Source organism: Hipposideros armiger, unplaced genomic scaffold (assembly GCF_001890085.2).
Source record: "Hipposideros armiger isolate ML-2016 unplaced genomic scaffold, ASM189008v1 scaffold_107, whole genome shotgun sequence".
Classification (NCBI taxonomy): domain Eukaryota; kingdom Metazoa; phylum Chordata; class Mammalia; order Chiroptera; family Hipposideridae; genus Hipposideros; species Hipposideros armiger.
This window is the reverse complement of record NW_017731457.1, coordinates 1,886,524-1,909,586: the sequence shown is the minus strand read 5'-3', so window position 1 is coordinate 1,909,586 and position 23,063 is coordinate 1,886,524. Positions and strand designations below refer to the sequence as shown.

The 23,063-nt window shown below is 36.4% G+C and overlaps 1 protein-coding gene across 2 annotated transcripts in view; it reads right to left on the bottom strand.

Moving 5' to 3' along the window:
- The window catches only part of BAZ1B (bromodomain adjacent to zinc finger domain 1B), an 82,917-nt gene that overhangs the window by 20,502 nt on the left and 39,352 nt on the right, over positions 1 to 23,063 (bottom strand). For both annotated transcript variants that reach the window (XM_019646883.1, XM_019646884.1), the window contains 7 exons: positions 14,783 to 16,481; positions 9,907 to 10,045; positions 8,534 to 8,667; positions 6,049 to 6,154; positions 5,208 to 5,306; positions 2,337 to 2,514; positions 187 to 369 (listed from right to left, as the gene is read on the bottom strand). In XM_019646883.1, the coding sequence (XP_019502428.1) occupies positions 187 to 369; positions 2,337 to 2,514; positions 5,208 to 5,306; positions 6,049 to 6,154; positions 8,534 to 8,667; positions 9,907 to 10,045; positions 14,783 to 16,481 (2,538 nt within the window). The remainder of the gene's footprint in view (positions 1 to 186; positions 370 to 2,336; positions 2,515 to 5,207; positions 5,307 to 6,048; positions 6,155 to 8,533; positions 8,668 to 9,906; positions 10,046 to 14,782; positions 16,482 to 23,063) is intronic.

Below are 23,063 nucleotides of genomic sequence, written 5' to 3'. Positions count from 1 at the left end.
TAGAAACCGACCTGTCTGTGCTCCACAGGCCAGTCTGAAAACCACCGAAGTTCAGCGAAAGTGACAAAAATGGAAGAGTAGCTCAAGGAACAGCGCTTACAGTAGCTAGAAACCACAGGGTTAGACTATTTTAAAACCAAATCACACTCTTCTACAATCACAAAACTATTTTCATTAACTAAATACCTTTGCTTCCTCGGCCATTTTTTTCTCTTCATCCACCTCTTCAGTCTTTGCTGAATCTTCATTTTGGAGTTTTCTTCTCTTTTGTTTGGGAGCCATGAAGCCTTGGAGAAATTTCTTTATGACACTGGCTTGAAGGGCAATCACACACTCACCAAAATCCTTCAGTTTCTCTAATGAGATCACCTAAGGAATTGATTTAAAAACCAGACTGAAAGAAGGGCCAAGAGAAAGATGAAAGGGGACTATCCTTGGCTAAATTCTAATTAACCTAGACCCCAATGGGTCACATAACATTAATCTATCTGGGTTCCTAAATTCAACGGATGGCGTATGCATTTAAAAGTATAATAGCTGATTACTTCCATTTCATCAGTGGAGGGATCCAGGAGATGCTGAAACTTGCTCTACTTAAGGAAGTTAGGCCACTTGTACATTCACTCAGTAACTGAGTGCCTATTATGTGCAAACTACAGTCACAAGGCAAAGAAAAACTGAGAATGAAAATAAAAATGTTCTGACCTACTGGCTTACAACTATAAGCCAGGTAATACGCTTTATATACTTGACCTCATCTAAGCCTCACATTTTATGAATGAGGAAACAGAAGCTAAATCACTTTGATCCAAATCATGCTCTTAAATACTGAACACTACCTTCTCTGGCATGGAAGACTTGACAATTAAAAGATACCATTTTATAACCACAAAGAGAAACACAGAATGATAATAACCCAATGTTGGCAAGGAACAGGCCTGATTTTGACACAGAGTAGGCAACTGATAAATAATTGCTAAATAAACAAAAAAGTAAATGTAAATATTTAAAAACAGCAAAGTGTTTTGGGCTGAATAATTCAAAAATCATTTAAAAAACATAAAGATGTTTAAATTCTTTTCCCCAGGGAATGTACCAAGAATTAATAACCAGGCTAATTTAAAAGAAAATATTGCATATATAAGATCCACATATATAAGATGCATATATAATTTGCTATTTCAAATAGCAAAGAAATACAAACTGACAGTAGAAAATTTAAAATTCTATCAACTCCATGGGTTAGTATGTACACCAAAATGACATAAAAACTAAAAGAAATGGAAAGTGTTCATAAATTAGGGAAAATGGCAAGGGGGGATTATAGAAATCATACGACTATAACACACATGCTATAATGCATATAAATAATTTAAAAAGACCTATAAATACTGGGGGTGTCAAAAAAATGTATACAAGTGGACATGTCAGTCAGTGTTGCTCAAGCAGTAGTTAATTCACCGTAATCAGAATTGTCTGGACACTGATGGTAACCATTTTGAGCACCTCTTGTAACTGCAGAAGTCAAACGTGACTTGTATTCATCTTTCGTTATCGGTATATATTGAGTATTACAATTGTAATAGTTTTTTCCTTTCTTAAAATGTATATACATTTTTTTGGCACCCTCTGTATTATTTGGAGTTAATCTGGACTTTTATTATTTAAAATCAGTAAAAAACATTTAACAATAATGATTAACGGACAGTATTCTCCAACTGCTCTCCATTTTTGATACCTAAACCTATCTGAAATAGAACATCGGGTCTCTTGAACTGTTTCACCTATACCACTTATGGGGGTCCTCCTGAGAAATAACAGGACTATAAACGGGTCTGGAAATGGACCCATTTTAACAGCATGAGTGTTTCCCAATATAAGCCTAACTACTGAGCTGATCTGGTGTAAAAAATGCACAAAAGCAGGACACACAATCATGTTTCATACCTTAAAGCACAAGCTCCACATGGGAATAGATATTAACACTTTGTAAGCGGGCATTTTTCTCTATACGACGAGTTTACTTGTTTCCCGCAAACAATGTGTTAAATGTTATAGGACTATGGCTCCAGTACCATTTTTCATTCAACTTAACAGAAAACCTCTTTTTAAACAAAGGTTCTGAGCCAACTAAGATTTTTCTGGATACCAGCATAAGATGACAGCAGGGAAATATATGTACATAGAGAAGTTTTAGTTCCACACAGGTCTTTCAAAACAGACCCAAATGTATGATTTCTAGGATTATCTGGGGAAGTCAAGAACAATATCAGGGAACAATTGCAAATTGAGTTTCCATGAGTAACAGATTTCAAAGGGTGTTTTCATGTTCTTACCCGGGCTTCAAATTCTGATGTTTCTTCCACATAACCAAGACCCCCCTTTTGTAACCTTGTTGCAACTTCAATGAGATCACTACGAAGAAAGTTTAAGAGCTCCTGGTTGCCATCACAGGATTTCAGACCCAAATTTGGCTTCCGGGCCAGATGAATAGAATGAATAATGTCCTGGTACCTAGAAAAGTTGGGGCAAGTGGGAGGGGGAATAAAGGAATTTTGAAGATAGTCTATAAATTTCAATTCCTTGAATCACATGCTTGATTTCTATAAAACATATTTAGATCTTTTTCATCTCTCTGGTGTTTTTCAAGTCTCGCGTTTCTTGCACAGATTTTCAAATTTCTCTTATTCTAGATTCACTTTAAAAGCCCTAATTTTATTCTGTATTTGATAAATTCCAGTGTGTGTTTTAGTTCCATGAAGTGTATTGCAATTCCCAGCTCTCATTCATCATGGTGCCTGGTTTGTGTATTTTTTTTAACTTTTTTACCATTAATTTTTTGGAATTTTCTCTGTGGGAATTCTTTGAGGCCTGGTGTGAAACTGTGCTCCTCCAGAGAATGTGCCTTTTGCTTATGTCAGCTGCCAAGAGTTGCTACCAATCCAAGACTGCTTTAAGTCATCTGCCTGAAATTCTTCACAACACAGAAGATACATAATTTCAACTGAAAACCTGCACAAGGACCTTCAAGTTCATGCTTAACACTAAAAAAACCCTTTGAGGTCCAAGCAAAAAAGACTTCCATAAGACTATCTACCCTGGGTGGACCATAAACTTCACCGTTTGGTTCCTACACTACACCAAAATGAAAACTAAAGCTCAAGGGCATCTGACTACTAAGTTCCCTACTCTTTCTTAATAGTAAGGGTTTTTAATATTATTTTCCTCTGAATACAACTTCATTGTGTCCCACTGGTTTTCTTATAAAGAATTCTCCTTTCATTGCTGTCAAGATACAACATAATTTTCCTTTTATCTTTTTGGTCATCTTAAAGAATTTATCTCTAATTTTATTATAATCTGATCAGAGAATGTATCCTGAAGCTTTCTACTTTTTAAATTGTTGAGTTTATTTCTGTGGCTAAGTATGTGATAAAACTTTTACAAATGTTCAATGAATCTAACAGAAAAAACTATTTCTTTATAGCTTCCAACTGGCCTATCTTTTTGCATACTTTTTAAAAAATTCTTTTTTTAATTGAGCAATAATTGACTGCATAGCCTTTCATTTATATCCTTCATCACTTTATGTATTTTCATATAAACAGCATGTACTTTTTTATAAATTTGAACCTCAGATGGTGACACATTATCCTACTCCTTGGTCACCTCCAGAGGAGGCAACTGAAATAACCACCACCAAGAGAAATAGATAAACTGGGGCAGATTCACAAATATTAGTGTCTTGGAATAGTATATAGAAAGGAAAATGATGTGAGATCAGTTATTTAAAACATTTTTAAAAATTGATGGCTCTTTAGTGCTGAGTAAAGAGCAGAAAGTACCAAAGGCTATATACTACTTGACAGCTTTTAAAAAGTGTAAAACCAAACAAAACAAAATGAAGTGGATTTTTTTTTTAATGGTCAACAAAACCAAAGAGAAAAAATGTTTTAAGTTTTGTTTTTAATCCTGACAATCTCTAACCTTTTAATGGAAGGATTTTAATGTGCCTAACAAATACTTTAAACAGAAGGAACATTATAGGACTGTATTCCTTTGTGGTTCTATATACTTACATTTTCCCTTGTCTTTCTTAATTTGCCTAGTCACATCTGTATCAATACATCATGATTCTAAACATAATTTTAATTAATTTTACACATTAAGCGGTGGGCTAAAATCAATATGATGTACCCATTATCACTCACAAAAGCCTGGCAAAGTTGCAGAGTATGTATGTAATGGATGGTATTTTCCTTTTCTCGTCAATCAAACCTAAATTCAACCATGAAAGTATGTGGCCAGAAATTAAAGGTGGCCTTAAGGTGAAACCTTGTCCTGGCTCAATAGAAACAATGGCTGGAACAGGAAGGACACTACCAAATCTAGATGGAGTTGAAGCTAATTTTGTACACAGAACAGTTTTTGTTTTGGATTTCTGGTGTTTTAAGATGTAATTCACATAACATTAAACTCACCATATTAAAGCATTCACTTTCAATGGTTTTTATGTTGTGGAACCATCAAAACTACCTAATTCCAAAATATTTTCATCACCCCACAAAGAAATCCCATACCTATTAGCAGTCACTCCCAATTCTCCCCTTCCTCCACCCCCTAGTAACCACTAATCTACTGTCTATGGATTTGCCTATTCTGGGTGTCTCATATAAATTCAATCATACAATACGTGGTCTTTACGTCTAGCTTCTTTGACTCAGCAAAACATTTTCTAGGTTCATCCATGGTGTAGCATATGTCAGTACTTCATTCCTTTTTATGGCTGAATTTATGGATACAAACCACATTTTCTTTATCCATCCATCAGTTGATGGACATTTAGGTTGTTTTCATTTTGTGGCTATTTTGAATATGAGAGAAAACTTTGGAACACCGACTGATGTGGAACTGCATTTGCAAGTTTGCCTAACTACAAAGAGGCTCTCAGCATGGTTCGTGGCATACATTATTCAATGACTAATCCTGCTACCCTGTATATACATGGTTTAAAAGCATATTTTTCTAAATAAGCATGTTGTACCAAGAAACTACCAAGCAAAAGGAATATAAAAAGTCACAAACATTTTTTAAAATTTAAGTTTTATGGATAAGCAAAAACACAAAACAATTAAAACCTCTAATATATTTATAATATCTAATGCTGAAGAAAAGCAACATGTGAGGAGCAAGATGAAAATCCTTACCTCTTCTCTAATCGCTCCTTAAGCTGGCTTTCTCTTATTCCCTGAGGGTGAAGGCAATTTAACAACTCATCCAGTTCCTTCTGACTATCACATAAAAACCTGCAGGGGCAAAACAGAGCTGAATAATTCTGGGGGAAAAAATTACACTAAGAAAGGGATCTAGGATTGATAGTGGGAGTTGGGAGAGCAGAATCTCAAACTTGCTCACAACAGGAACTAATTTACTATTTCTATGAGGCTTAATGTTAACTTTATCATTGGACATTTGGAGCCAACATTTCTTACTCAAATATAATACGGCAAATTTTATAAAGTTAATAGGCACATTTGTCCATACACCTTCAAAGAGTAAACATATCCAAAAATAAAAGAGAAATAGTCATTACACCAAAGGTGATCATAGCTAAAGCAGTTAATGCAATCACAAAGTCCAAAGGGCCCTTTTGAAGTCTAGCTCCCTGCCTGAAAGCAGAATTGACACAAAGGAAAATGAACGGTTATGTATATAATTTTTTATTGTTTAATTAATGATGAAAATCCTAAATACTTCTATTACCAAACAGACTGAAAAGTATTTCCAATGGTGTCACATCTATCAAATATACAAGGTTACATTATGGGGGTGGGAGTGGGAAATAAAATTTCCAAACCTTAGAACAAACAAATATTTCCTCTTATCAAAAACTCAAGTGTTTTTTAAAAAGAAATGAGTTTACATGTACAAGAAATCAAAGTCACACAAAATGATTTTAATAATCACTAACTCACTGGTTTATCATTAAATACTTTCTTAACATTGAAAAGAGAAAAGAAAGAGCAACCAGATGAATGCTCACATTACCATAGGTTCTGTCCTTGTTTGGGAGTGGTGGTCTCTACAGCAATTTCTGTTGCTGGTCCATGCTGTGTGTTCACACCTACATTTTTGCCTAAGTTTGCTTTCTTACCTAAGAAAAATTTATACATTAAGTTGAATATAGTAAATATCCAATTCCTAGTTTCAAACCTAACCAGTCCACTGCACCAAATCCAACAATTAATAACAGATGCTGCCTATTAAATATATCCACATATACAACAGATGCTAACATCTCTTTAAAAATCTTACATACAGCACATTATCTGAGATATTTGCTCTCTATACAGCTGAATCGTTGTACAGTTCAAAGTTTAAGAGTTTCACGACTTAAAATGGAGAGGGATGACTAAATAACTCTTTATATCAAAGCAAATAATTTACTCCAATGTTAACACAAAAGCATCTGTGGTGACAGAGTCAATCAAAATATATAAACTACAACAAACTTACCCCTGAAAGCTTCAAATGTCAGATATGGTGAACTTTTTTGTAAACCAGTTCCTACACACTAATATATGACATTAATTATAGATAGATCTTAAGCCAATATTTGAAGTCTTACCAATACTACAATTGGTTTGGTCCTCTGTTCCCATTCTCTCCCGTGCAATACTAACACAATCTTTTTTTTTATCTTTACAGTCAGGTAATTTTGAAGAGACCCTGTCATGCTGGAACTAGAAAACATGAAGCAACAACATCTACCAGGATGCTCTAGAAGTGAAGGAATCTGGATGCCAATCTCTTCTCAGGGAGCTGTAACTGTGTAGGCCCAATTTCTAAGGTCACTAAGTTTCTGAAACACATTCAGTCTCTCATCCCATTGGAATCTCTCTGTCTGAAGATGCTGACCTCAATTTATTGCTCTCAAATGTAACTGCCCTCACCTAAGTATTTGCAAAGTCTACCAGAACTAGACTTTTCAATTAAGCATTACAATCTAACACTTAATATAACTCAACATGAAAAAGCTTTCAATTTGAAATTTGGGCTTTATATTAATTACCGTATTTAACAAAGATTTTCTGAGTTTGTAATTTGGATTACGAGTTCCTCTAAAATGAAGGAAAGCTACTTTTTAAAAAAAGATTTCTCAAAAAAAAAATAATAATCTAATATTTATTTAAGAAGCAATATTTATTCGGTTATAGAAAGTAGAGCTAGAAGGAAGCTTGTGATCATCTAAACCAGTGGTTCTCATCTGGGAGCCATGTTGCCTCAAAGAGAACATTTGGCAATGTCCAGAGACCTATTTGGTTGTCACTACTGGCATCTAGAGGGTAGAGGCCAGTGATGCTGCTAAATATCCTACAATGCATAGGACAACCCTCCACTACAAAGAATTATCTGGCTTAAAATTTCAATAAATCTGAGGTTGAGGAAACCTGATCTAACCTAACCATCTGATTTTTTTAATAAAAGAAATTTTTTTATTTCTTTCTTGCAATATTATACAGTTGACACTTGATCAACACAGAGGTCAGAGGCAGAGATGCCAAACCCATGTGTAGTAAAAAATCCACATATAACTTTTGACTAACCCAAAACTTAACTCCTCTCGGTATCCACAGGGGATTGGTCCAGGAGGCCCCTCGGGTATTAAAATCCGAGGCTGCTCAAGGGCCCTAAACTGTGTAGTCAGTCCTCCACAGCCACGGACTCCCAACTGCGGGTTGAAAACAGTTCAGGTATTTATTGAAAAAAGTGCACATATAAGTGGACCTGCACAGTTCAAACCTGTGTTGTTCAAGGGTCAATTGTATATATAAATATAGATATACTCAATGTATATATACATATACAAGAAAAGATATATACATATATATACTTAGAAAAGTACACTTCTGTATTTATTTTACCAGCTGAACACTCCCATGTAACCAGAACCCCGATCAAGAAAAAGAACATTATCCGTGCCCCTTCATGACCCCTTTCTCAGTCACTAATTTTTAGATATTTGTTGTTTTACCTCACTAGAATTTGTTAAATTAATTTAGAACCTTATCCATCTTATTTGCTATCTTGTATCACAGCACATGAAAAATTGGTAGGTAAATAAAGAGATGTTCCATAAATATTAAATAAATGAATTTTAAAAGTGGAAGAAGACATAAACTGCCTTCTTGGCCCCCTTACCTCAATTCTAGCCCTTGAGGTACCTACAGAAAGATTTCCAAGGAACAAAGTTTGAAACTACTCATATAAAATCTATTAACATCTTATTTGGGTATTAGATTTCATACAAGTAGTTTTCAAGCTCTTTGTCTTTTTACACGATGCTTGCAACAAAGCTGGTAACCAAAATGTTAGTTTCCTCCCTTCTTTCTGTAGATTCTACATCCTCCCACCCCACTCACATACATCTACCTAAGAAGACAAAGAAATTTTGCAAATGGAAACGGTGACAGAGAAGAGTCTTAATATTTACCCTACGTGAGCTGGTTAAATAACTAATAGATATACGTACTACGGGGACAGTAATCCTCATCAGGAGAGTCAGCGTGGTCTCTGCGGTGATGGTGGAATCGGTAGTCAATGCTATCGTGCACCCAGCCTTTTTCAATGAACAATCCTGGAACTTCATCAGAGAAGAGCCAGTATCTACAAATCACAAGCACATATTAGTAAGATGATACATCATGAGCACAGGATGACTTTGTTGTTTGGGAAGATGATTACAGAATATTACTGAACACTGAGAAATATATAAATTATAAAGCAAAGAATACCAAAAGTTTTAGAATTTGAGTCTTGTTTAACCTTCCGTCAGACGCAACTAATCTCACAGATTCATTGCAAACAACGATGCCACTATGAAATACGTCTTTACTGTACTAAGTCACAAAAACGACTGGCGATAGGTTATGGTAGAGGGGCAAGATATGGAAGCGATGAGTCATGATACTTAACTGTTAGATATTTGAAAATTTGTGTACATTGAATTTGTGAGATCAGTTGTGCCCGACGGAGGGTTGATATCTATAATTTTTTTTTTTTAAGATTTTATTGGGGAATTGGGGGAGGGGAACAGTGTGGGGAATTGAGGAAGGGGAACAGACAAGCTGTTGGTTCTTCAATCTTCGTTGTGGAGGGTGCCAGTCACCATCTGACTGCCCATCGGCAGCTCATGGCCTCTAAGCTCAAGGTGCTATGTTCAATCTTAGCTACAGGTGGGCATAGCCACCATCTCATGCAGGAGTCGAACCAGCAGCTTTGTTGTTAAGAGTGCACGCTCTACCCACTGAGCCATCCGGGCGGCAGCTCAGCTCAAGGTGCCGAGTTCAGTCTTAGTTGCAGGTGGGCATAGCCCACCACCGAACAGGCAGTCTTGTTGTTACACCAGCTGAGCCATCCTGCCACCTGCTGGCAGCTCAGCAACAGCTCAGCTCGGGCATAGTGTCACTGGCCCATTTGGGAATCAAACCGGCAGCCCTGTTTGCTCAGAGCTCGCACTCTTAAGCCAACTCTTAACCAACTGAGCCACTCGGCTGGCCCCTCTATAATTTTTATAACTTCTAATATTTCCCTACTTTAGGTTCCATACAATGTATGCATTTAAAATATATTATCATTTTTAAAGAACTCTTATCTGGTTTACATATCACCTATCACCATAATTTAAGCTCCACATTTGTAGTACCTTCAAGGACATGGTCATGTCTCATTTAACTTTGTAACCCTAGCATTTGGGACAGTAAATACTCAATGAATGTGATAAGCAATTCTGTTTCCAAAATCCATGAACACAGAAATTTGTCTATTCTTTATACTTTATAGACAGTTTCATAACTAGTAAAACTATAAAGGTCCTACAAGATGACAAAAATTGAGTTTAATTACCTATTATGGTTTCGATCTGTACCAATAGGAGTCCTACGCATGACGAGTTTAGCCTTGGCAATTCCCTCCTGGAATGCCTTCTCAGCAGCTGCTTTGTGTTTTCGTATTCGTTCTTCTTCAGCTTCGCGTTCTAGTTTCACTGTTAAAGATAAAAAGAATCAACTAGATTTTTTTTTTCTAGTAAATTCCACTCTTACAACCTAAATAAGATACGAAGTGAAAAGTGCCTGGTAAAAAGTAGATTTTCATCAAACCTTAGTTTCTTTCTCCTAATTCCAATCTGTTATAAGAAATAGCATGTAAAGACAGCCATCTCTATCTGGTCCTTCAATGCACTTTGAATTTTGGTGACATCTCAGCCATCAACTCAATACAAAATCTTTTTTCTCCAAAATATAATTTATTAATTTTAATAATTAAATTAAATTTATTTTATTAATAATTAATTTTAAATGTAACTTTAAACAGTCCTTAAATGGAATTAATTGAAACATGACAGGACTAGTCATAGGATCCTCAAAATGATCAGGATGAATAAAGCTAGAATAGCTATTTCAAAATACAACAAATTTCAGCCTTGTGAAATTTGATAGTAATTCAGCTTATTAGCCTCGGTGACAAGAATAAGAACTAAGAAAACAAGGGCAGGGAAGCACTTGTGGATAATAACAATAATTGCATATTGAATACTATTTTTTTAGTTGTTCAGCAAGTTACTATTGTCAATGGTATAAAAAAAGTTTAATCAATTTATTTCTGATCATTCGTTATATGAGTTTATTCTATTCAAATAGAAATTTCCCTCAACAAAAGCCCAATTAAATATCTACAATATGGGAATCTGGAAAATTTGTCAGTCTAATGATGTTATTTTTAAAAAGTTAAGACAAATCTCATTTATTTAAACCCAACCTAGCAGTGTTACCTTTAATAAACAGTTTTCTAGCCTGAATGAAACTACATTCCCAACAATAATTTCAGTAGAGGTTTGTACACAAATGTAAATGATAAACAGTAATGGTCAAATCACAATAAAGGAAAAGCTTCTTCTCCTGCAACTACAGACAAACAAAAACTAATCTAGGGCAAATAGTCAAAAGAAAACCAAATTTAGTGTCAGAGGTTACAACACTGAACTAGATGAAAGAACTGAACTCTAATTCAAATACTGCCCTTGGCAAAATATTAATATTCTTTGTCCCCTGTTTCTCTGTATCAATGATAGACTATCATCTGCCTCACTTTTCTCCTATGATAAGATAAATATAACACAGAGTAACACTTCGGAAACTCAAGAAGAAATTGTTTCGGGTAAAACACAGCTGAAGTGTGACATAAACAACATTAATCCGTAATGCAATTATATATACTGTCTTCCAAATTGTAAAGTACATATACATACATACTCACACACGGTGTGCACATATATGTAAAAACATTTCAATGGCCATTAAGTAGTATAACCTAAAATCTTTTAATAGAGATATTACATTACATATTTTCTAATGAAAGAACTACTGAAGTAAAGTTGTTTGACTTAACCTAAAATCTGTCACACATAATTTAAGACTATTTCTAGGTATCCGTCTAATCATTAGTATCCAACTTTGACAAATAAATGGTTTTTACCATCTTCATTTCATAAGCTGGAAACTTTCATAAGGCTGGAAACTATACCAGTGATCAACATAGTTTAGTCTTAAAAACAAGAAAAACTAATATACTTAGTAGGTTTAATGTAGGTAATAGCAATTCTGAAACTAATTTTGTATACACTGAAGGCTGATCAAGTAAGTAAATGATATTGATGGGGGCCAGGGCTCTTATGCTGTGAGAAGGGAGACATAAATATAGAACGAGGAATAGCAAAGCAGAGCCCTTGGGTGTCAAACTTTATTTGAAATAAATTTAACAGAAGTTCAAAACTTATACTCTTAAAAACTACAAAACGTTGTTGAAAGAAATTGAAGATCTAAATAAATGGAAAACCTCATATTCATGGATCAGAAGACAAAATATCATTAAGATGGCAATAGAGCTATTAGATCCATAGATCCCAAAACTGATTTATAGATTCAAAACAACCTCTAACAGAATCCCAGCTGGCTTCTTTGTAGAAATTAACAAGCTAATCCTAAAATGACTGTGGAACCACAATGGACCCAGAACACTCAAAACATCTTGATAAAAACAAGTCAGAGGATTCATACTTCCCCACTTCAAAAATTATTACAAACCCACAGTAATCAAAACACTGTAATGTTGGTTTAAGGACAGATATATAGATCAATGGAATAGAATTGAGAGTCCAGAAATAGCTTAATATGTCAACAGTTAAATGATTTTTGACAAGATGATTCAATGGGGAAAGAAAATTTTTTCAACAAATGATACGGGGACATCACTGGATAGTCACATGAGAAAGAATGAAGTTGGACCCTTACCTCATACCATATATAAAAATTCACTCAAATGAATCAAAGATATAAAGGTAAGAGCTAAAACTTTAAGACTTTTAGAAGAAAACACTTGGGTAAATCTTCATGACCTTGGATTTGGCAATGGATTCCTAGATAACACCAAAACAAGCAACCAAAGAAAAAAATAGATAAATTAGACTTCAAAATTTTTTAATTTTGTGCAATGGACGCAAAGAAAGTAAAAAGACAATGCATAAAATCAGGTGAAAATACACGCGAACCATATATCTGATAGGAAAGGGATTTGTATCTAGAATATATAAAAAACTCATACAACTCAATAATAAAAAAAAGACAAATAATCCCATTTGAAAATGGACAAAATATCTGAATTAACATTCTTCCAAAGAAGATATACAGATGACCAACAGGCATATGAAAAAATGTTCAACATCATCAGTCATCAAGGAAATGCCTATCAAAACCACAGTGAGATACCAATTCACTACACTAGGATGGTTATAATCCAGTTCCTATAATAACATGCGTTGGTGAAGATGCAGACAAGTGGCAAAATCAGAACCCTCATACACTGCTCATACGAATGTAAAATTGTGCAGCCACTTTGAAAAACATTCTGGCAATTCCTCAAACAGTTAAAGTTACCGTAAGACCCAGCAATTACTTTCTTAGGTATATACCCAAAAGAAATGAAAAGATGTCCACACAAAAACTTGTACACCGGGCCGGCCAAGTGGCTCAGTTGGTTAAGAGTTGGCTATGAGTGTGAGCTCTGAGCAAACAGGGCCGCCCGTTCGATTCCCACATGGGCCAGTGACACTGCGCCCAAGCTGAGCTGTTGCTGAGCTGCTAACAGGTGGCAGGATGGCTCAGTTGATGTAACAACAAAATTGCCTGTTTGATGGTGGGCTACGCCCACCCGCAACTAAGACTGAACATGGCACCTTGAGCTGAGCTGCCGCCCGGATGGCTCAGTGGATAGAGTATGTGCTGTTAACAACAAGGCTGCTGGTTCGACTCCTGCATGGGATGGTGGCTACGCCTGCCCACAACTAAGATTGAACACAGCACCTTGAGTTTAGAGGCCACAAGCTGCTGACGGGCAGCCAGATAGCGACTGGCGCCCTCCATGACAAAGACTGAAGAACAACAACTTGGCTGGTCCTTCCCCAATTCCCCAACACTGTACCCCTCCCCCGATTCCCCAATAAAATCTTTAAAAAAAAAACTTGAACACCAATGCTTATAGCAATATTATTAATAATGGACAAAAAGGTAGAAACAAACCAAATGTCCATCAACTGAAAAATGGATAAAACAAAATGTGGTATATCCAAACAATGGAATAGTATTCTGCTATTAAAAGGAATGAAGTACTACTGAAACATGCTACAATATGGATGAACCCCTGAAAACATTATAAGTGAAGGAAGCCAGTCACAAAAGACCACATATTTATTATATGATTCCATTTATATATGTTGGGACAGGCAAATCTCTAGTGACAGTAGTAAACTGGTAGTTGCTGAGGGCTGGGGAGGTTGGGAGGGTGGGTGATCATAGCCAAAGGGTATGGACTTTCTTTTTGAGGTGATGAAAATGTTGTAAAATTTGTGGTGAAGGTTGTACATTATCTGTGAATTGTTTTAAATGAATTGTACATTATAAATGAATTGCACCGCATATGAATTATTTCTTAATAAAGCTGTTTATTTGAAAGTTCAGATTTGATGGGGCTACCAACAAAGCCTCAAATTTTTATGTTCTTACATCTTAATAAAAAAAGATTAATACAGGGGTGACCAGTTAGCCAGTTGGTTAGAGTGTGGTGCTGATGGCACCAAGGTTGCCGGTTCAGTCCCCGCATGGGCCACTGTGGGCTGCGCCCTCCTTAGGAGAATCAACTATGCCATTGTAGCATGAAAGCAATGTGTAACCAATGACCATGGCTGTTCCCCAATTAAAAAATAAGATTAATACAGATTAATATCTAAGTTGGCAACTGTGCTGACAGCTTCAAATACCTTGTACGTCAATTGTTACAACAATCTTAAGCATATGAGGAAACTGAGACATGGATAAGTAACTTGCCCAAAGGAACACAGCTAAGTCAGAGGTGGGGGTTTGAACTCTTTATCAGCAATTCCCAAATCATATATTATTTCCACTATGCCTATTTGTAGATTTGGTACAAACCAGAAAACCCAGAAAAGATGTTGACACATCACCTTAATCTAAGCCAAACTATCATTAACTGCCAAATCAGGCTGAACATTCCTGCTAGAATACTGCATACACAGTAGGGCCTGGGTTATTACATACAGAAATAACTAAATAGTTATGACAAACAGACTCTACCATGACCTCAGTAACTTCTTCACTTTTACTACCTCCTAAAGGGCTTCTTCGCCTTTTCTCTCAACACAAGTTTTTACCTTTCATTTCTCTCTCCTGGATTTCCCGCTCCTTCTTAGCCTGAATGGCAAGCAGCCGTCTGCTTTTCACAGCACTAATCATGTCTTCAGCTTCCATATCTACTTGGGGCTCAAACTTCACGTCTTTTTTCCTATCAGTTTTGCATAACCCATTCTCCTCTTTTCCATTTTCTTTATTTCTGGCTTCCATTTCTTTCCGTTTCTGTTTCTCTGCTCTCTTTTTATCATTTTCTTCCTTCAAAACAGCAAGCCGTTCCTTCCACAACTCTGCAGACATCTGCTGTCTGGTTTCCATGTGGTCTTGCACCGAGTATGTCATGAGAATCCGGTGGCAGAGTGCTGTCAAGATCTGCAGCTTCTCTTCTGATGTTAGCTCAAAAAATTCAGAGGTTTCCAACTTCTCAAGGAACTCATCTTGTACCTCATTGTCTTCAAATGGTGCTGAATCTTTATTGTCATCTGTGTCTGAGCCCTCACTTTCCTCCTGAACATCAGATTTACGCAAGCAGAGCCGCACCAGCTCTGACACAGAATGCAGAGTCAGAGGGATTTCCGACAGCTTCATTCCCAACTCACCGTAATCTTCTGCTATTTCATCTTGTAGTAAGGTCTGTAAGAGGATGACCAACACTCTATTCAGGTATAAAAAGCCACCCTTTTCTGCACTCAAGGCCTCCATAAGGGACACAGCGGTAATAGGATACTGAGCATCTGGTAAGAGGAGCCCAGAGTAACAGCTCAGGAATTCCACCACCATGGCCACGTCCCCAAAGAGTGTGTTGGGCAGCCCTTCGGGGGTGTCCACCAATCTAAACGTTGGAAGGTTCTTGCCAGTTAACTCTTGGTCCTCATACCGCTTCTGTTTTTCTAGTTTCTCGAGCATTTCTTTCTCTCTCCGCTCTTTGGCTTTCTCCTTCAACTTTTCTTTCAGTTCCTCTCGTTTCTTTTTCAAGTATTCTTTGCGTTGTTCTTCAGACATAGAGGCCCACCTTTTTTTGTGCTCTAGAAGCTCAAAGCGCTTTTGAACAATACTTCGCAATTCTTCGGGGAGACGAGCTCTATCTTCACTAGACAGAAGACGAGCTGTTTTGGAAATAACACAGGACAGGGCACTCTTCTTGTCCTCCCTGTCTTTGTTCTCTTTGTAGTAGGCGATAAGGTGTAGGGCAGCAGGAGGCAGATGTTTATGAGGTTTACTAGAGGACCTGGGTGTACCCCCAGAATTCCGAGGGGCTCGTGTCATCTTCTGAGTGCCTTTGGCCATATCCAACAAAGTCATCTGCTTCATTTTGGTTTTAGGAGTCTTCAGGCCTTTTTTTGGCGATTTGGAATTCCCTGTGGATTTCTGTCCATTCAGGATGCCTTTGCTTCTGCCCTTTGCTTTCAAAGGTTTGTCACTGTGCTTCCCTGGTTTCTTGGTAGGTGGGCCTTTCTTAGGAATGTGAAAGTTACCATGTAGCTTGTTGGGTGACATCATCTTCATCACTTCTTCCAGATGCTCTTCTGGAGATTTGGAATTCTTTGAGTTCTTTACTTTGAGTGGCGAGCCATTCAAGGATTTCTTCAAGTGTACATGACACCATAACTTAGGATTTAGTGGCGAACTCAGAGAAGAGTTGTCCGTCTTGGATTTCTTTGAGGGCTTCCTGTCTGGGGATCCAGTATTTTTCCTCTTCGTAGAAGGGTTGAGAGTCATGTACTAGAATTTAAGAACAGGAGCAAAATTAATTTTTAAAACAATTTAAAGAAGCAACATTTAAGCATCCTAAAGACCCTCTTTCCACTATTCAACTACATATTCATTTCTCTTCATAGACATTATGTCCCTGAAAAAACAAAGACATGAATGTCAGCTAATATTTTAGCTACATCAACACAAAATACTCTCAATACCCAGACTTAAAAATCTATACTCTAATATTAGACATTTTTGCTATGCAACTAGCTTTCTGTTTACATATATACAGATTAGATTCTTAGATACTTTAATGAACTATGAACCCTCTCAGAAACAACATATAAAAACTATGCATACAATTTCAGAATTCATCCACAGATCTCAGATTAAGGATGTCTTATCTAGATAATGGCAACATGTGAGAAATTTCAAAAGTACTGCTCTTGAGACGGAACTGGATTTTTATCCTTTAAGCATTTGTTCCAACTGGGGTATTCTATGCTTTTAAGGAGAAAGTTTACTGTGCTTACTGTATAAGCATTTTTGTCTAAATTCAGAAGTATGTTTTCTTATTAAAAGTATCAGTGAGTATACTAACAACAACAAAAACACCGCTCACAAATAAAAAGCCCTCGTGACCCTGGCCTCCTCGTTCTCCAACTCCCTTTTGTCCTCTTCCCATACCTCGAGAACTCATTCCCACGAATACTTTATTAGCTATAAGCCCTCTAAATTCTCAATTTCATAATACCCTTTGATCATCCCCTCACATCTTTCTAATTCACTCCCTCTAGAATCCCAACTCTGCAATCCTTTAATCCCACCAGGACTTTAAATCTCTTAATTCTATCACATTTTCACCATGCTCACTTCCTTATCCTTCTTAACCAGATTAAATTCCAGTCAATAATTATAATCAATCTTGCATAAAGCTACAGTTCCCTTGTTTCCTTTGCTCTTATATCTAGTTACTCCTGGCCTATACATGTTCAGCTTAAACATGACTAGAATAAAAGATACAATGACTGTGTAGTCTTATTTAAATTCATAACCAGGTACCTCAAATAGGTCCAGAATGTCACCCAGTCATCACAGTATTCCCTTCATCCATTCACTTTCCCACTTCCCCAGACACACACTTCGGTCTCTCCAAACCTTTACCTTATCCCCATCATACAGAATAGGTTAGAACCAGTCAACTTGTCATGATACCACTGTTTCTGTTTAAATGTATATTTTAAAAAAACAAAACCAAAAAACACTTGATTTCCATACTTTGAAGAATATAATTATTGGCAGGTAGAACACAAATTAAATAATCACTAGCAATGAAAAAGTACAGCCAATTTCAAAAGAAGTTTTGTTTCAAGTGATTAGAAGGAAGACTAGATTACCTCTAGAATACTCAATTCTAGAAAACCAGGTTTTTGAGTGGAAGGAACTAACTTGATAGGAGCAACATGTGAAGAAGCAGTCTAGAGGCAGTGTGTAAGACAGGTTACTGTGAAATGAGACTATCAAATATGAAATTATGAACCCCTTTTAAAAAGCTATAGGGAAATGGCTATGGTGAAATAAACCCCAGAGATGATACAGAAAAACACCTATGTTCTTGTTTGGAGTAAACAAAGAGGTATAGTAAAATTTAATAAGCTGTACTACAATGCCAAATGAGATTTAAACCTAAGGATATAATCAGAGAAACAAACTCACAGAACCAAGGCAGCACAAGAGGTATAAATAATATGGTCTACAATGAATATGTGGGCTTATATTTAACAAATCCTTTTTCTGGCTAAGTTCTCCAACTTTAAAAGTCAATCCGCCTTTTAAGAAGTACAGGCAACTGCAGGTTATTGTTCCTCTAGCTGGCTGTTTTTGTTGCCTAACTAAACTGGGTTCCTCAATTAACATCATCAGCATGGGCTGACGAGTTATTAGTTTACAAAATATAAACATTATCTATCAGTGTCTCAGGGGATACTTTCCTGCAGAATTTCCCAGTTCTAGTTCCCAAGAAATAAATTTCAACAAGTTAAAAAGAATAAGCAAAGATAACTTATATAAGATCCCACTCTTCTTGTGGACAGTAAAGAGAACCATATTTCAAGACGATTCTAAAAATCAGAGTAAGACCCAACACTACCCTGGCAGAAATTAAAGACAAAAATGTACTTCCCAAGAATTAACTAACCAGCCCTGGAAAATCTTCAGAGTACAGACAGAACAGAATGAAACATTTTCTAATGCTTAGGATAACAGGTTATACTTAAGTCAGTCTAAAATGAAATTTATCACTAAAAAGGAGACTAATTTGAGACTATCTTTCATTTTTACCATTTTAGATGTTTTAATAGTCTATTAAACTGGGCCACTTAATTTACTGATTATATTTCTTTCTATTTAAAAAGTAATTCAAATTTAACATAAGTTTCCTTTAATTTCTTCTACTTAGAAGCACTGTGTTTTGCAGAAATGATGCAAGAAAGAGCTGGGATGGCTTAACCATGAAAAAGGGTCTTATAAGGTGTGTTTCTGTTACTTATAAGGTGTGGTTTTTGCCAAGCCACACCATATAACTTTTTTTCTCTTAAAAATGAAAGAAATTAACTCACCCAACCCCCTCCCAACAGGCCAGCTCCCAGCGTGAGCAGTCCTTCAGTAACTGGATCATCTCAGCATAGGGCATGCTGGGCAGTCACAGCCAAATGGGAGCCAGCATGGCTGGACTCAGGGGGATCTGAAAAAGTATAAAACCACTTATGTGCTAAGGGTCTCCCCTACCCCCTGTTCAGCATAAGTAATCTACTAGAGTAGGGAGGGAGAAAAGAATGGACATATGGATTAGCACTTCACGGTTTTTGGCAAAAGCCCTTCCTAGTTGCTAAACAAAAAATAATAATTATCTGTCTCAGCAACATGAGAGGTTATAAGAAAAATAGCATACGAGTATACAGTTCTATACTTGTTCCCTGTCACCCGCAATAAGCCACCACTACCACAAATAAGGAAATCTAATAAATAAGAAAAATGAAGAAACTTTATTTATAGCAGCCCATTTAGATGCTAAATTTAACTTGACAGTGCCAGCAAGAAGCCTAAATTAGAAAACTCTGGCTATCTATATTCTGATTCTTTCACTCTTCTCATTCACCCAAGGAACCATGTTAGAAGTTTCAAGGCAACATTCACATAGTGGGTTTGTCTCAACCTAGATGCCTTTATCAGCAAACTTGTGAAATGTGTTACTATAAAATATTTTAAGTGCTTTGAAAATTAATATAACTTATTTTTAAAAATATTTCTGTTCTAGTCTCAAATTCATAAACAAATTTCGAGAGCCAAACTTTTAAAAAAAATCTTAGAGCTATGAAAAGTTATTTGAAACATCAGTTGAGACATAAGAAACAGCTTTTAAAATGTAATAATTATCACTATAATGACACAAAATTACATCACATGCCTCTGATATAACTCACTGAGAACACAACATCATTTCTGTGGTATTTCTATTAAAAATTCATAGCCTAAATCTAATCATGAGAAAATAAACCCAAATTGAGGAGCACTATGCAAACTGGCTTGTATTCTTTAAAAATGTCAAGGTTTTTAAAAGACAAAGAAAAGCTGAGAGATTATTCCATATTAGAGGATCCTCAAGAGACATAAATAAATGTAATATATAAAACTACACTGGATCCTATTAAAACCAAAACAAAATTTTTTTGGCTAAAAGGATGTTATGGGGATAAATGGCAAAATTTGAGTAAGAACTATAGATCAGATAATAGTAGTTTTAATGTTAATTTACTGATTTTGATAATTGTACTACATAGTTATATTAGAAAATATGTCTTTAGAAAACACATATTCAAGTATTTTGTAAAAGAGCATCGTAGCTTATAACCTAGTCTCAAACATCTCAGGAAAAAAAGACTGGGCATGTGAGTAAAGACAGAAAATAATAAAATAAATGTGGTAAATGTTAACATTTAAGAGATCTACTTGAATCTCCTAAAATCTACTTAAAGGGAAATTCTTTATAGTATTTTGTCAACTTTTCTATATAAAGTTATTTCAAGATACCATGTTTTTAAAATGTATTAAGAACCATATTAAATCATTCCAAATTATTTCAGGATTCCAAATATCTCAAAAAGTATTATTTTCTTGTTATGTCTATCCAAAAGTTTCCCCACTAGGATATACCAGTCCAAATTAAGAGTTCAAACATTATGGACAGAATAACACTAGAGCTAAATGTATTACAAAAGGGAAATGAGCTAAGATGCTGATTTCATCTTACATAACAGCTATCCTATTACCCAATTGCCTTGTAAATCATTCCTCCAAGTCTTTAGGCCTACAAAAAAAAATGTTATCCTTAAACTCAACTGTCAGTTCCATTTTTCTGGAGAACAGAACTTCTTCAAGAAATGAATTCACTAGCCACAAATCTACTATACCTATGCTAAACATCACAGGATATAAAATGAGTGAGATAGTACTTGTTCTCAAGTAATTCATATTCTAGTGTTTAAGACTACAAACACATCCTCATCATCATACTAGGTCCTCCTCAGATAACAGTTCAAAATTCTATACCTCTAAATAATTGTCCTTTCTCCCACCTAAGCTTTCCCTATCAGTCCTTTCCTAAAACTATTACTCAGAATTTGCTTCCTCTCTCCAGGCCTCATCTCTCTAAATAGTAGTTGTATTCAGCAGCCTCCTAAACTCTACAAAAACCAAAGAGAAGACAAAGAGAGAAAAAGAATGTTTTAACCTATTGCTTTTGGGATAGGTGGATTATATGCAATCAAAACTCTAATTTTCAATGAATATTTAAAATTTAATTTAGAGGAGGAAAGAATCTAAAGCACTGTTCTATGGTCTATTTATCTATACCTTTACTATATTCTGTCCTGTCTGAGTCGCCAAGAGGCCGTCAAGAAAACTGATTATACAAAAAGGAAAAACAACTTTTATGCAAAACTCAGGAGACAAAATCAGTGTAATATCAAATAATATTGGGAATAAGAAATATTGTTTAAGGTAGAAAAAGTATATAAAAGCTAAGTATATGCCCTTAATTTTGTAGACTAGTATTTTACATGATTACTAGGTAGAATCACTGTGTTCTTATAGTTTAGTCTATACAAGCTTGCACTTTCAAGCCTCAAACTAAATTTTCAGAGTAGCAAATGTTTTCAGAAATTGCTTTTCAAGATATAAGTTCCTCAAATTCTACTCTCTGACTCCTACAAAGTATGGATCAGTTTTATTTTAATAAACTCCAAAGACCTTTTAACCATAAACACTCAGTCTTTTAGTTATAGAAACATACTTGAACACTATACTAAAATATATTGAAAGACAGCTATAGGGCCGGCTGAGTGGTGCGTTCGTTAAGTGCTGGCTTGGGACGCCAGCTCTGAGCAGCAGGGCCCCAGTTCGGATCCCACATGTGGGCCAGTGACACTGCCCTCTACAGCTAAGATGGTGAACAACAGCTCAACCTGGAGCTGGGCTGCCATGAGTTGGCGACAGCGTAGGCTGCAGCCCCTGCTACAGTGGGCTGCCATAAGCTACCGTGTGTGACCAGCAGCTGGCTGCCAGTGTGAGCTGCCAAGAGCCGCCGTGAGCAGCCGTCCAGAGGCCGGCGACCAATCTGCCTGGCCCGGGAAGAGCACAATGATGGTGCCAACTTGGGCCAGTGAAGCAACATCCCCCACAACTAGGCTGAAGAACAAAACGACAGCAACTTGTCTGTTCCCCTTCCCCCGATTCCCCAGCGCTGTTCCCCTCCCCCAATTACCCAATAAAAAAAAATCTTTGGGAAAAAAAAAAGTAATCTTAAGTTAAAACCAGGAAAAGCTGTATCAGTTCTAAAACTACAGCAATGAAATGACAATGAATCAAAATTTCCCCTCAGTAAATGAAAATATTAAGGAAAAAATTTATTTACTATATTTACATGGAAAATTTAGTCCTGATCTAGAAAAAGCCAATTAATTCCTGAATTTTTCTTTTTATGCAAACAATAAAAATTTAAAGAGCATACTGCTTGATCATGGTGGTCTCAAATAAGAAAACATGCTAAATGCTAAACTATGACTGGAGGTCTTTATCAATCTTTGGAGAAATAAAATTATTTCTCAACATATTTTTGTCATAAAAAATTCAACGTAAAGGGCTGGTCAAGTGGCGCGTTGTTTAAGAGTTGCCTTGGGACTCCAGCTCTGAGCAGCAGAGCCGGGTTCGGATCCCACATTAAGGCCAGTGACACTGCCCTCAACAGCCAAGATGGTGAACAATAGCTCATCCTGGAGCTGGGCTGCCGTGAGTCACTGGCGAAGGCGTAGGCTGCAGCCCCTGCTGCAGTGGGCTGCCATAAGCTACGGTGAGTGGCTGGCAGCCAGCATGAGCTTCCAAGAGCTGCCGTGAGCGGCGGGCAACCGATCTGCCTCGCCTGGGAAGAGCGCAATGATAATACCAACATGGGCCAGTGAAGCGACGTCCTCTACAATTAGACTGAAGAACAAAAGGACAGCCACTTGTCTGTTCCCCTCCCCCCCATTCTCCAATTAAAAAAAAAAAAAA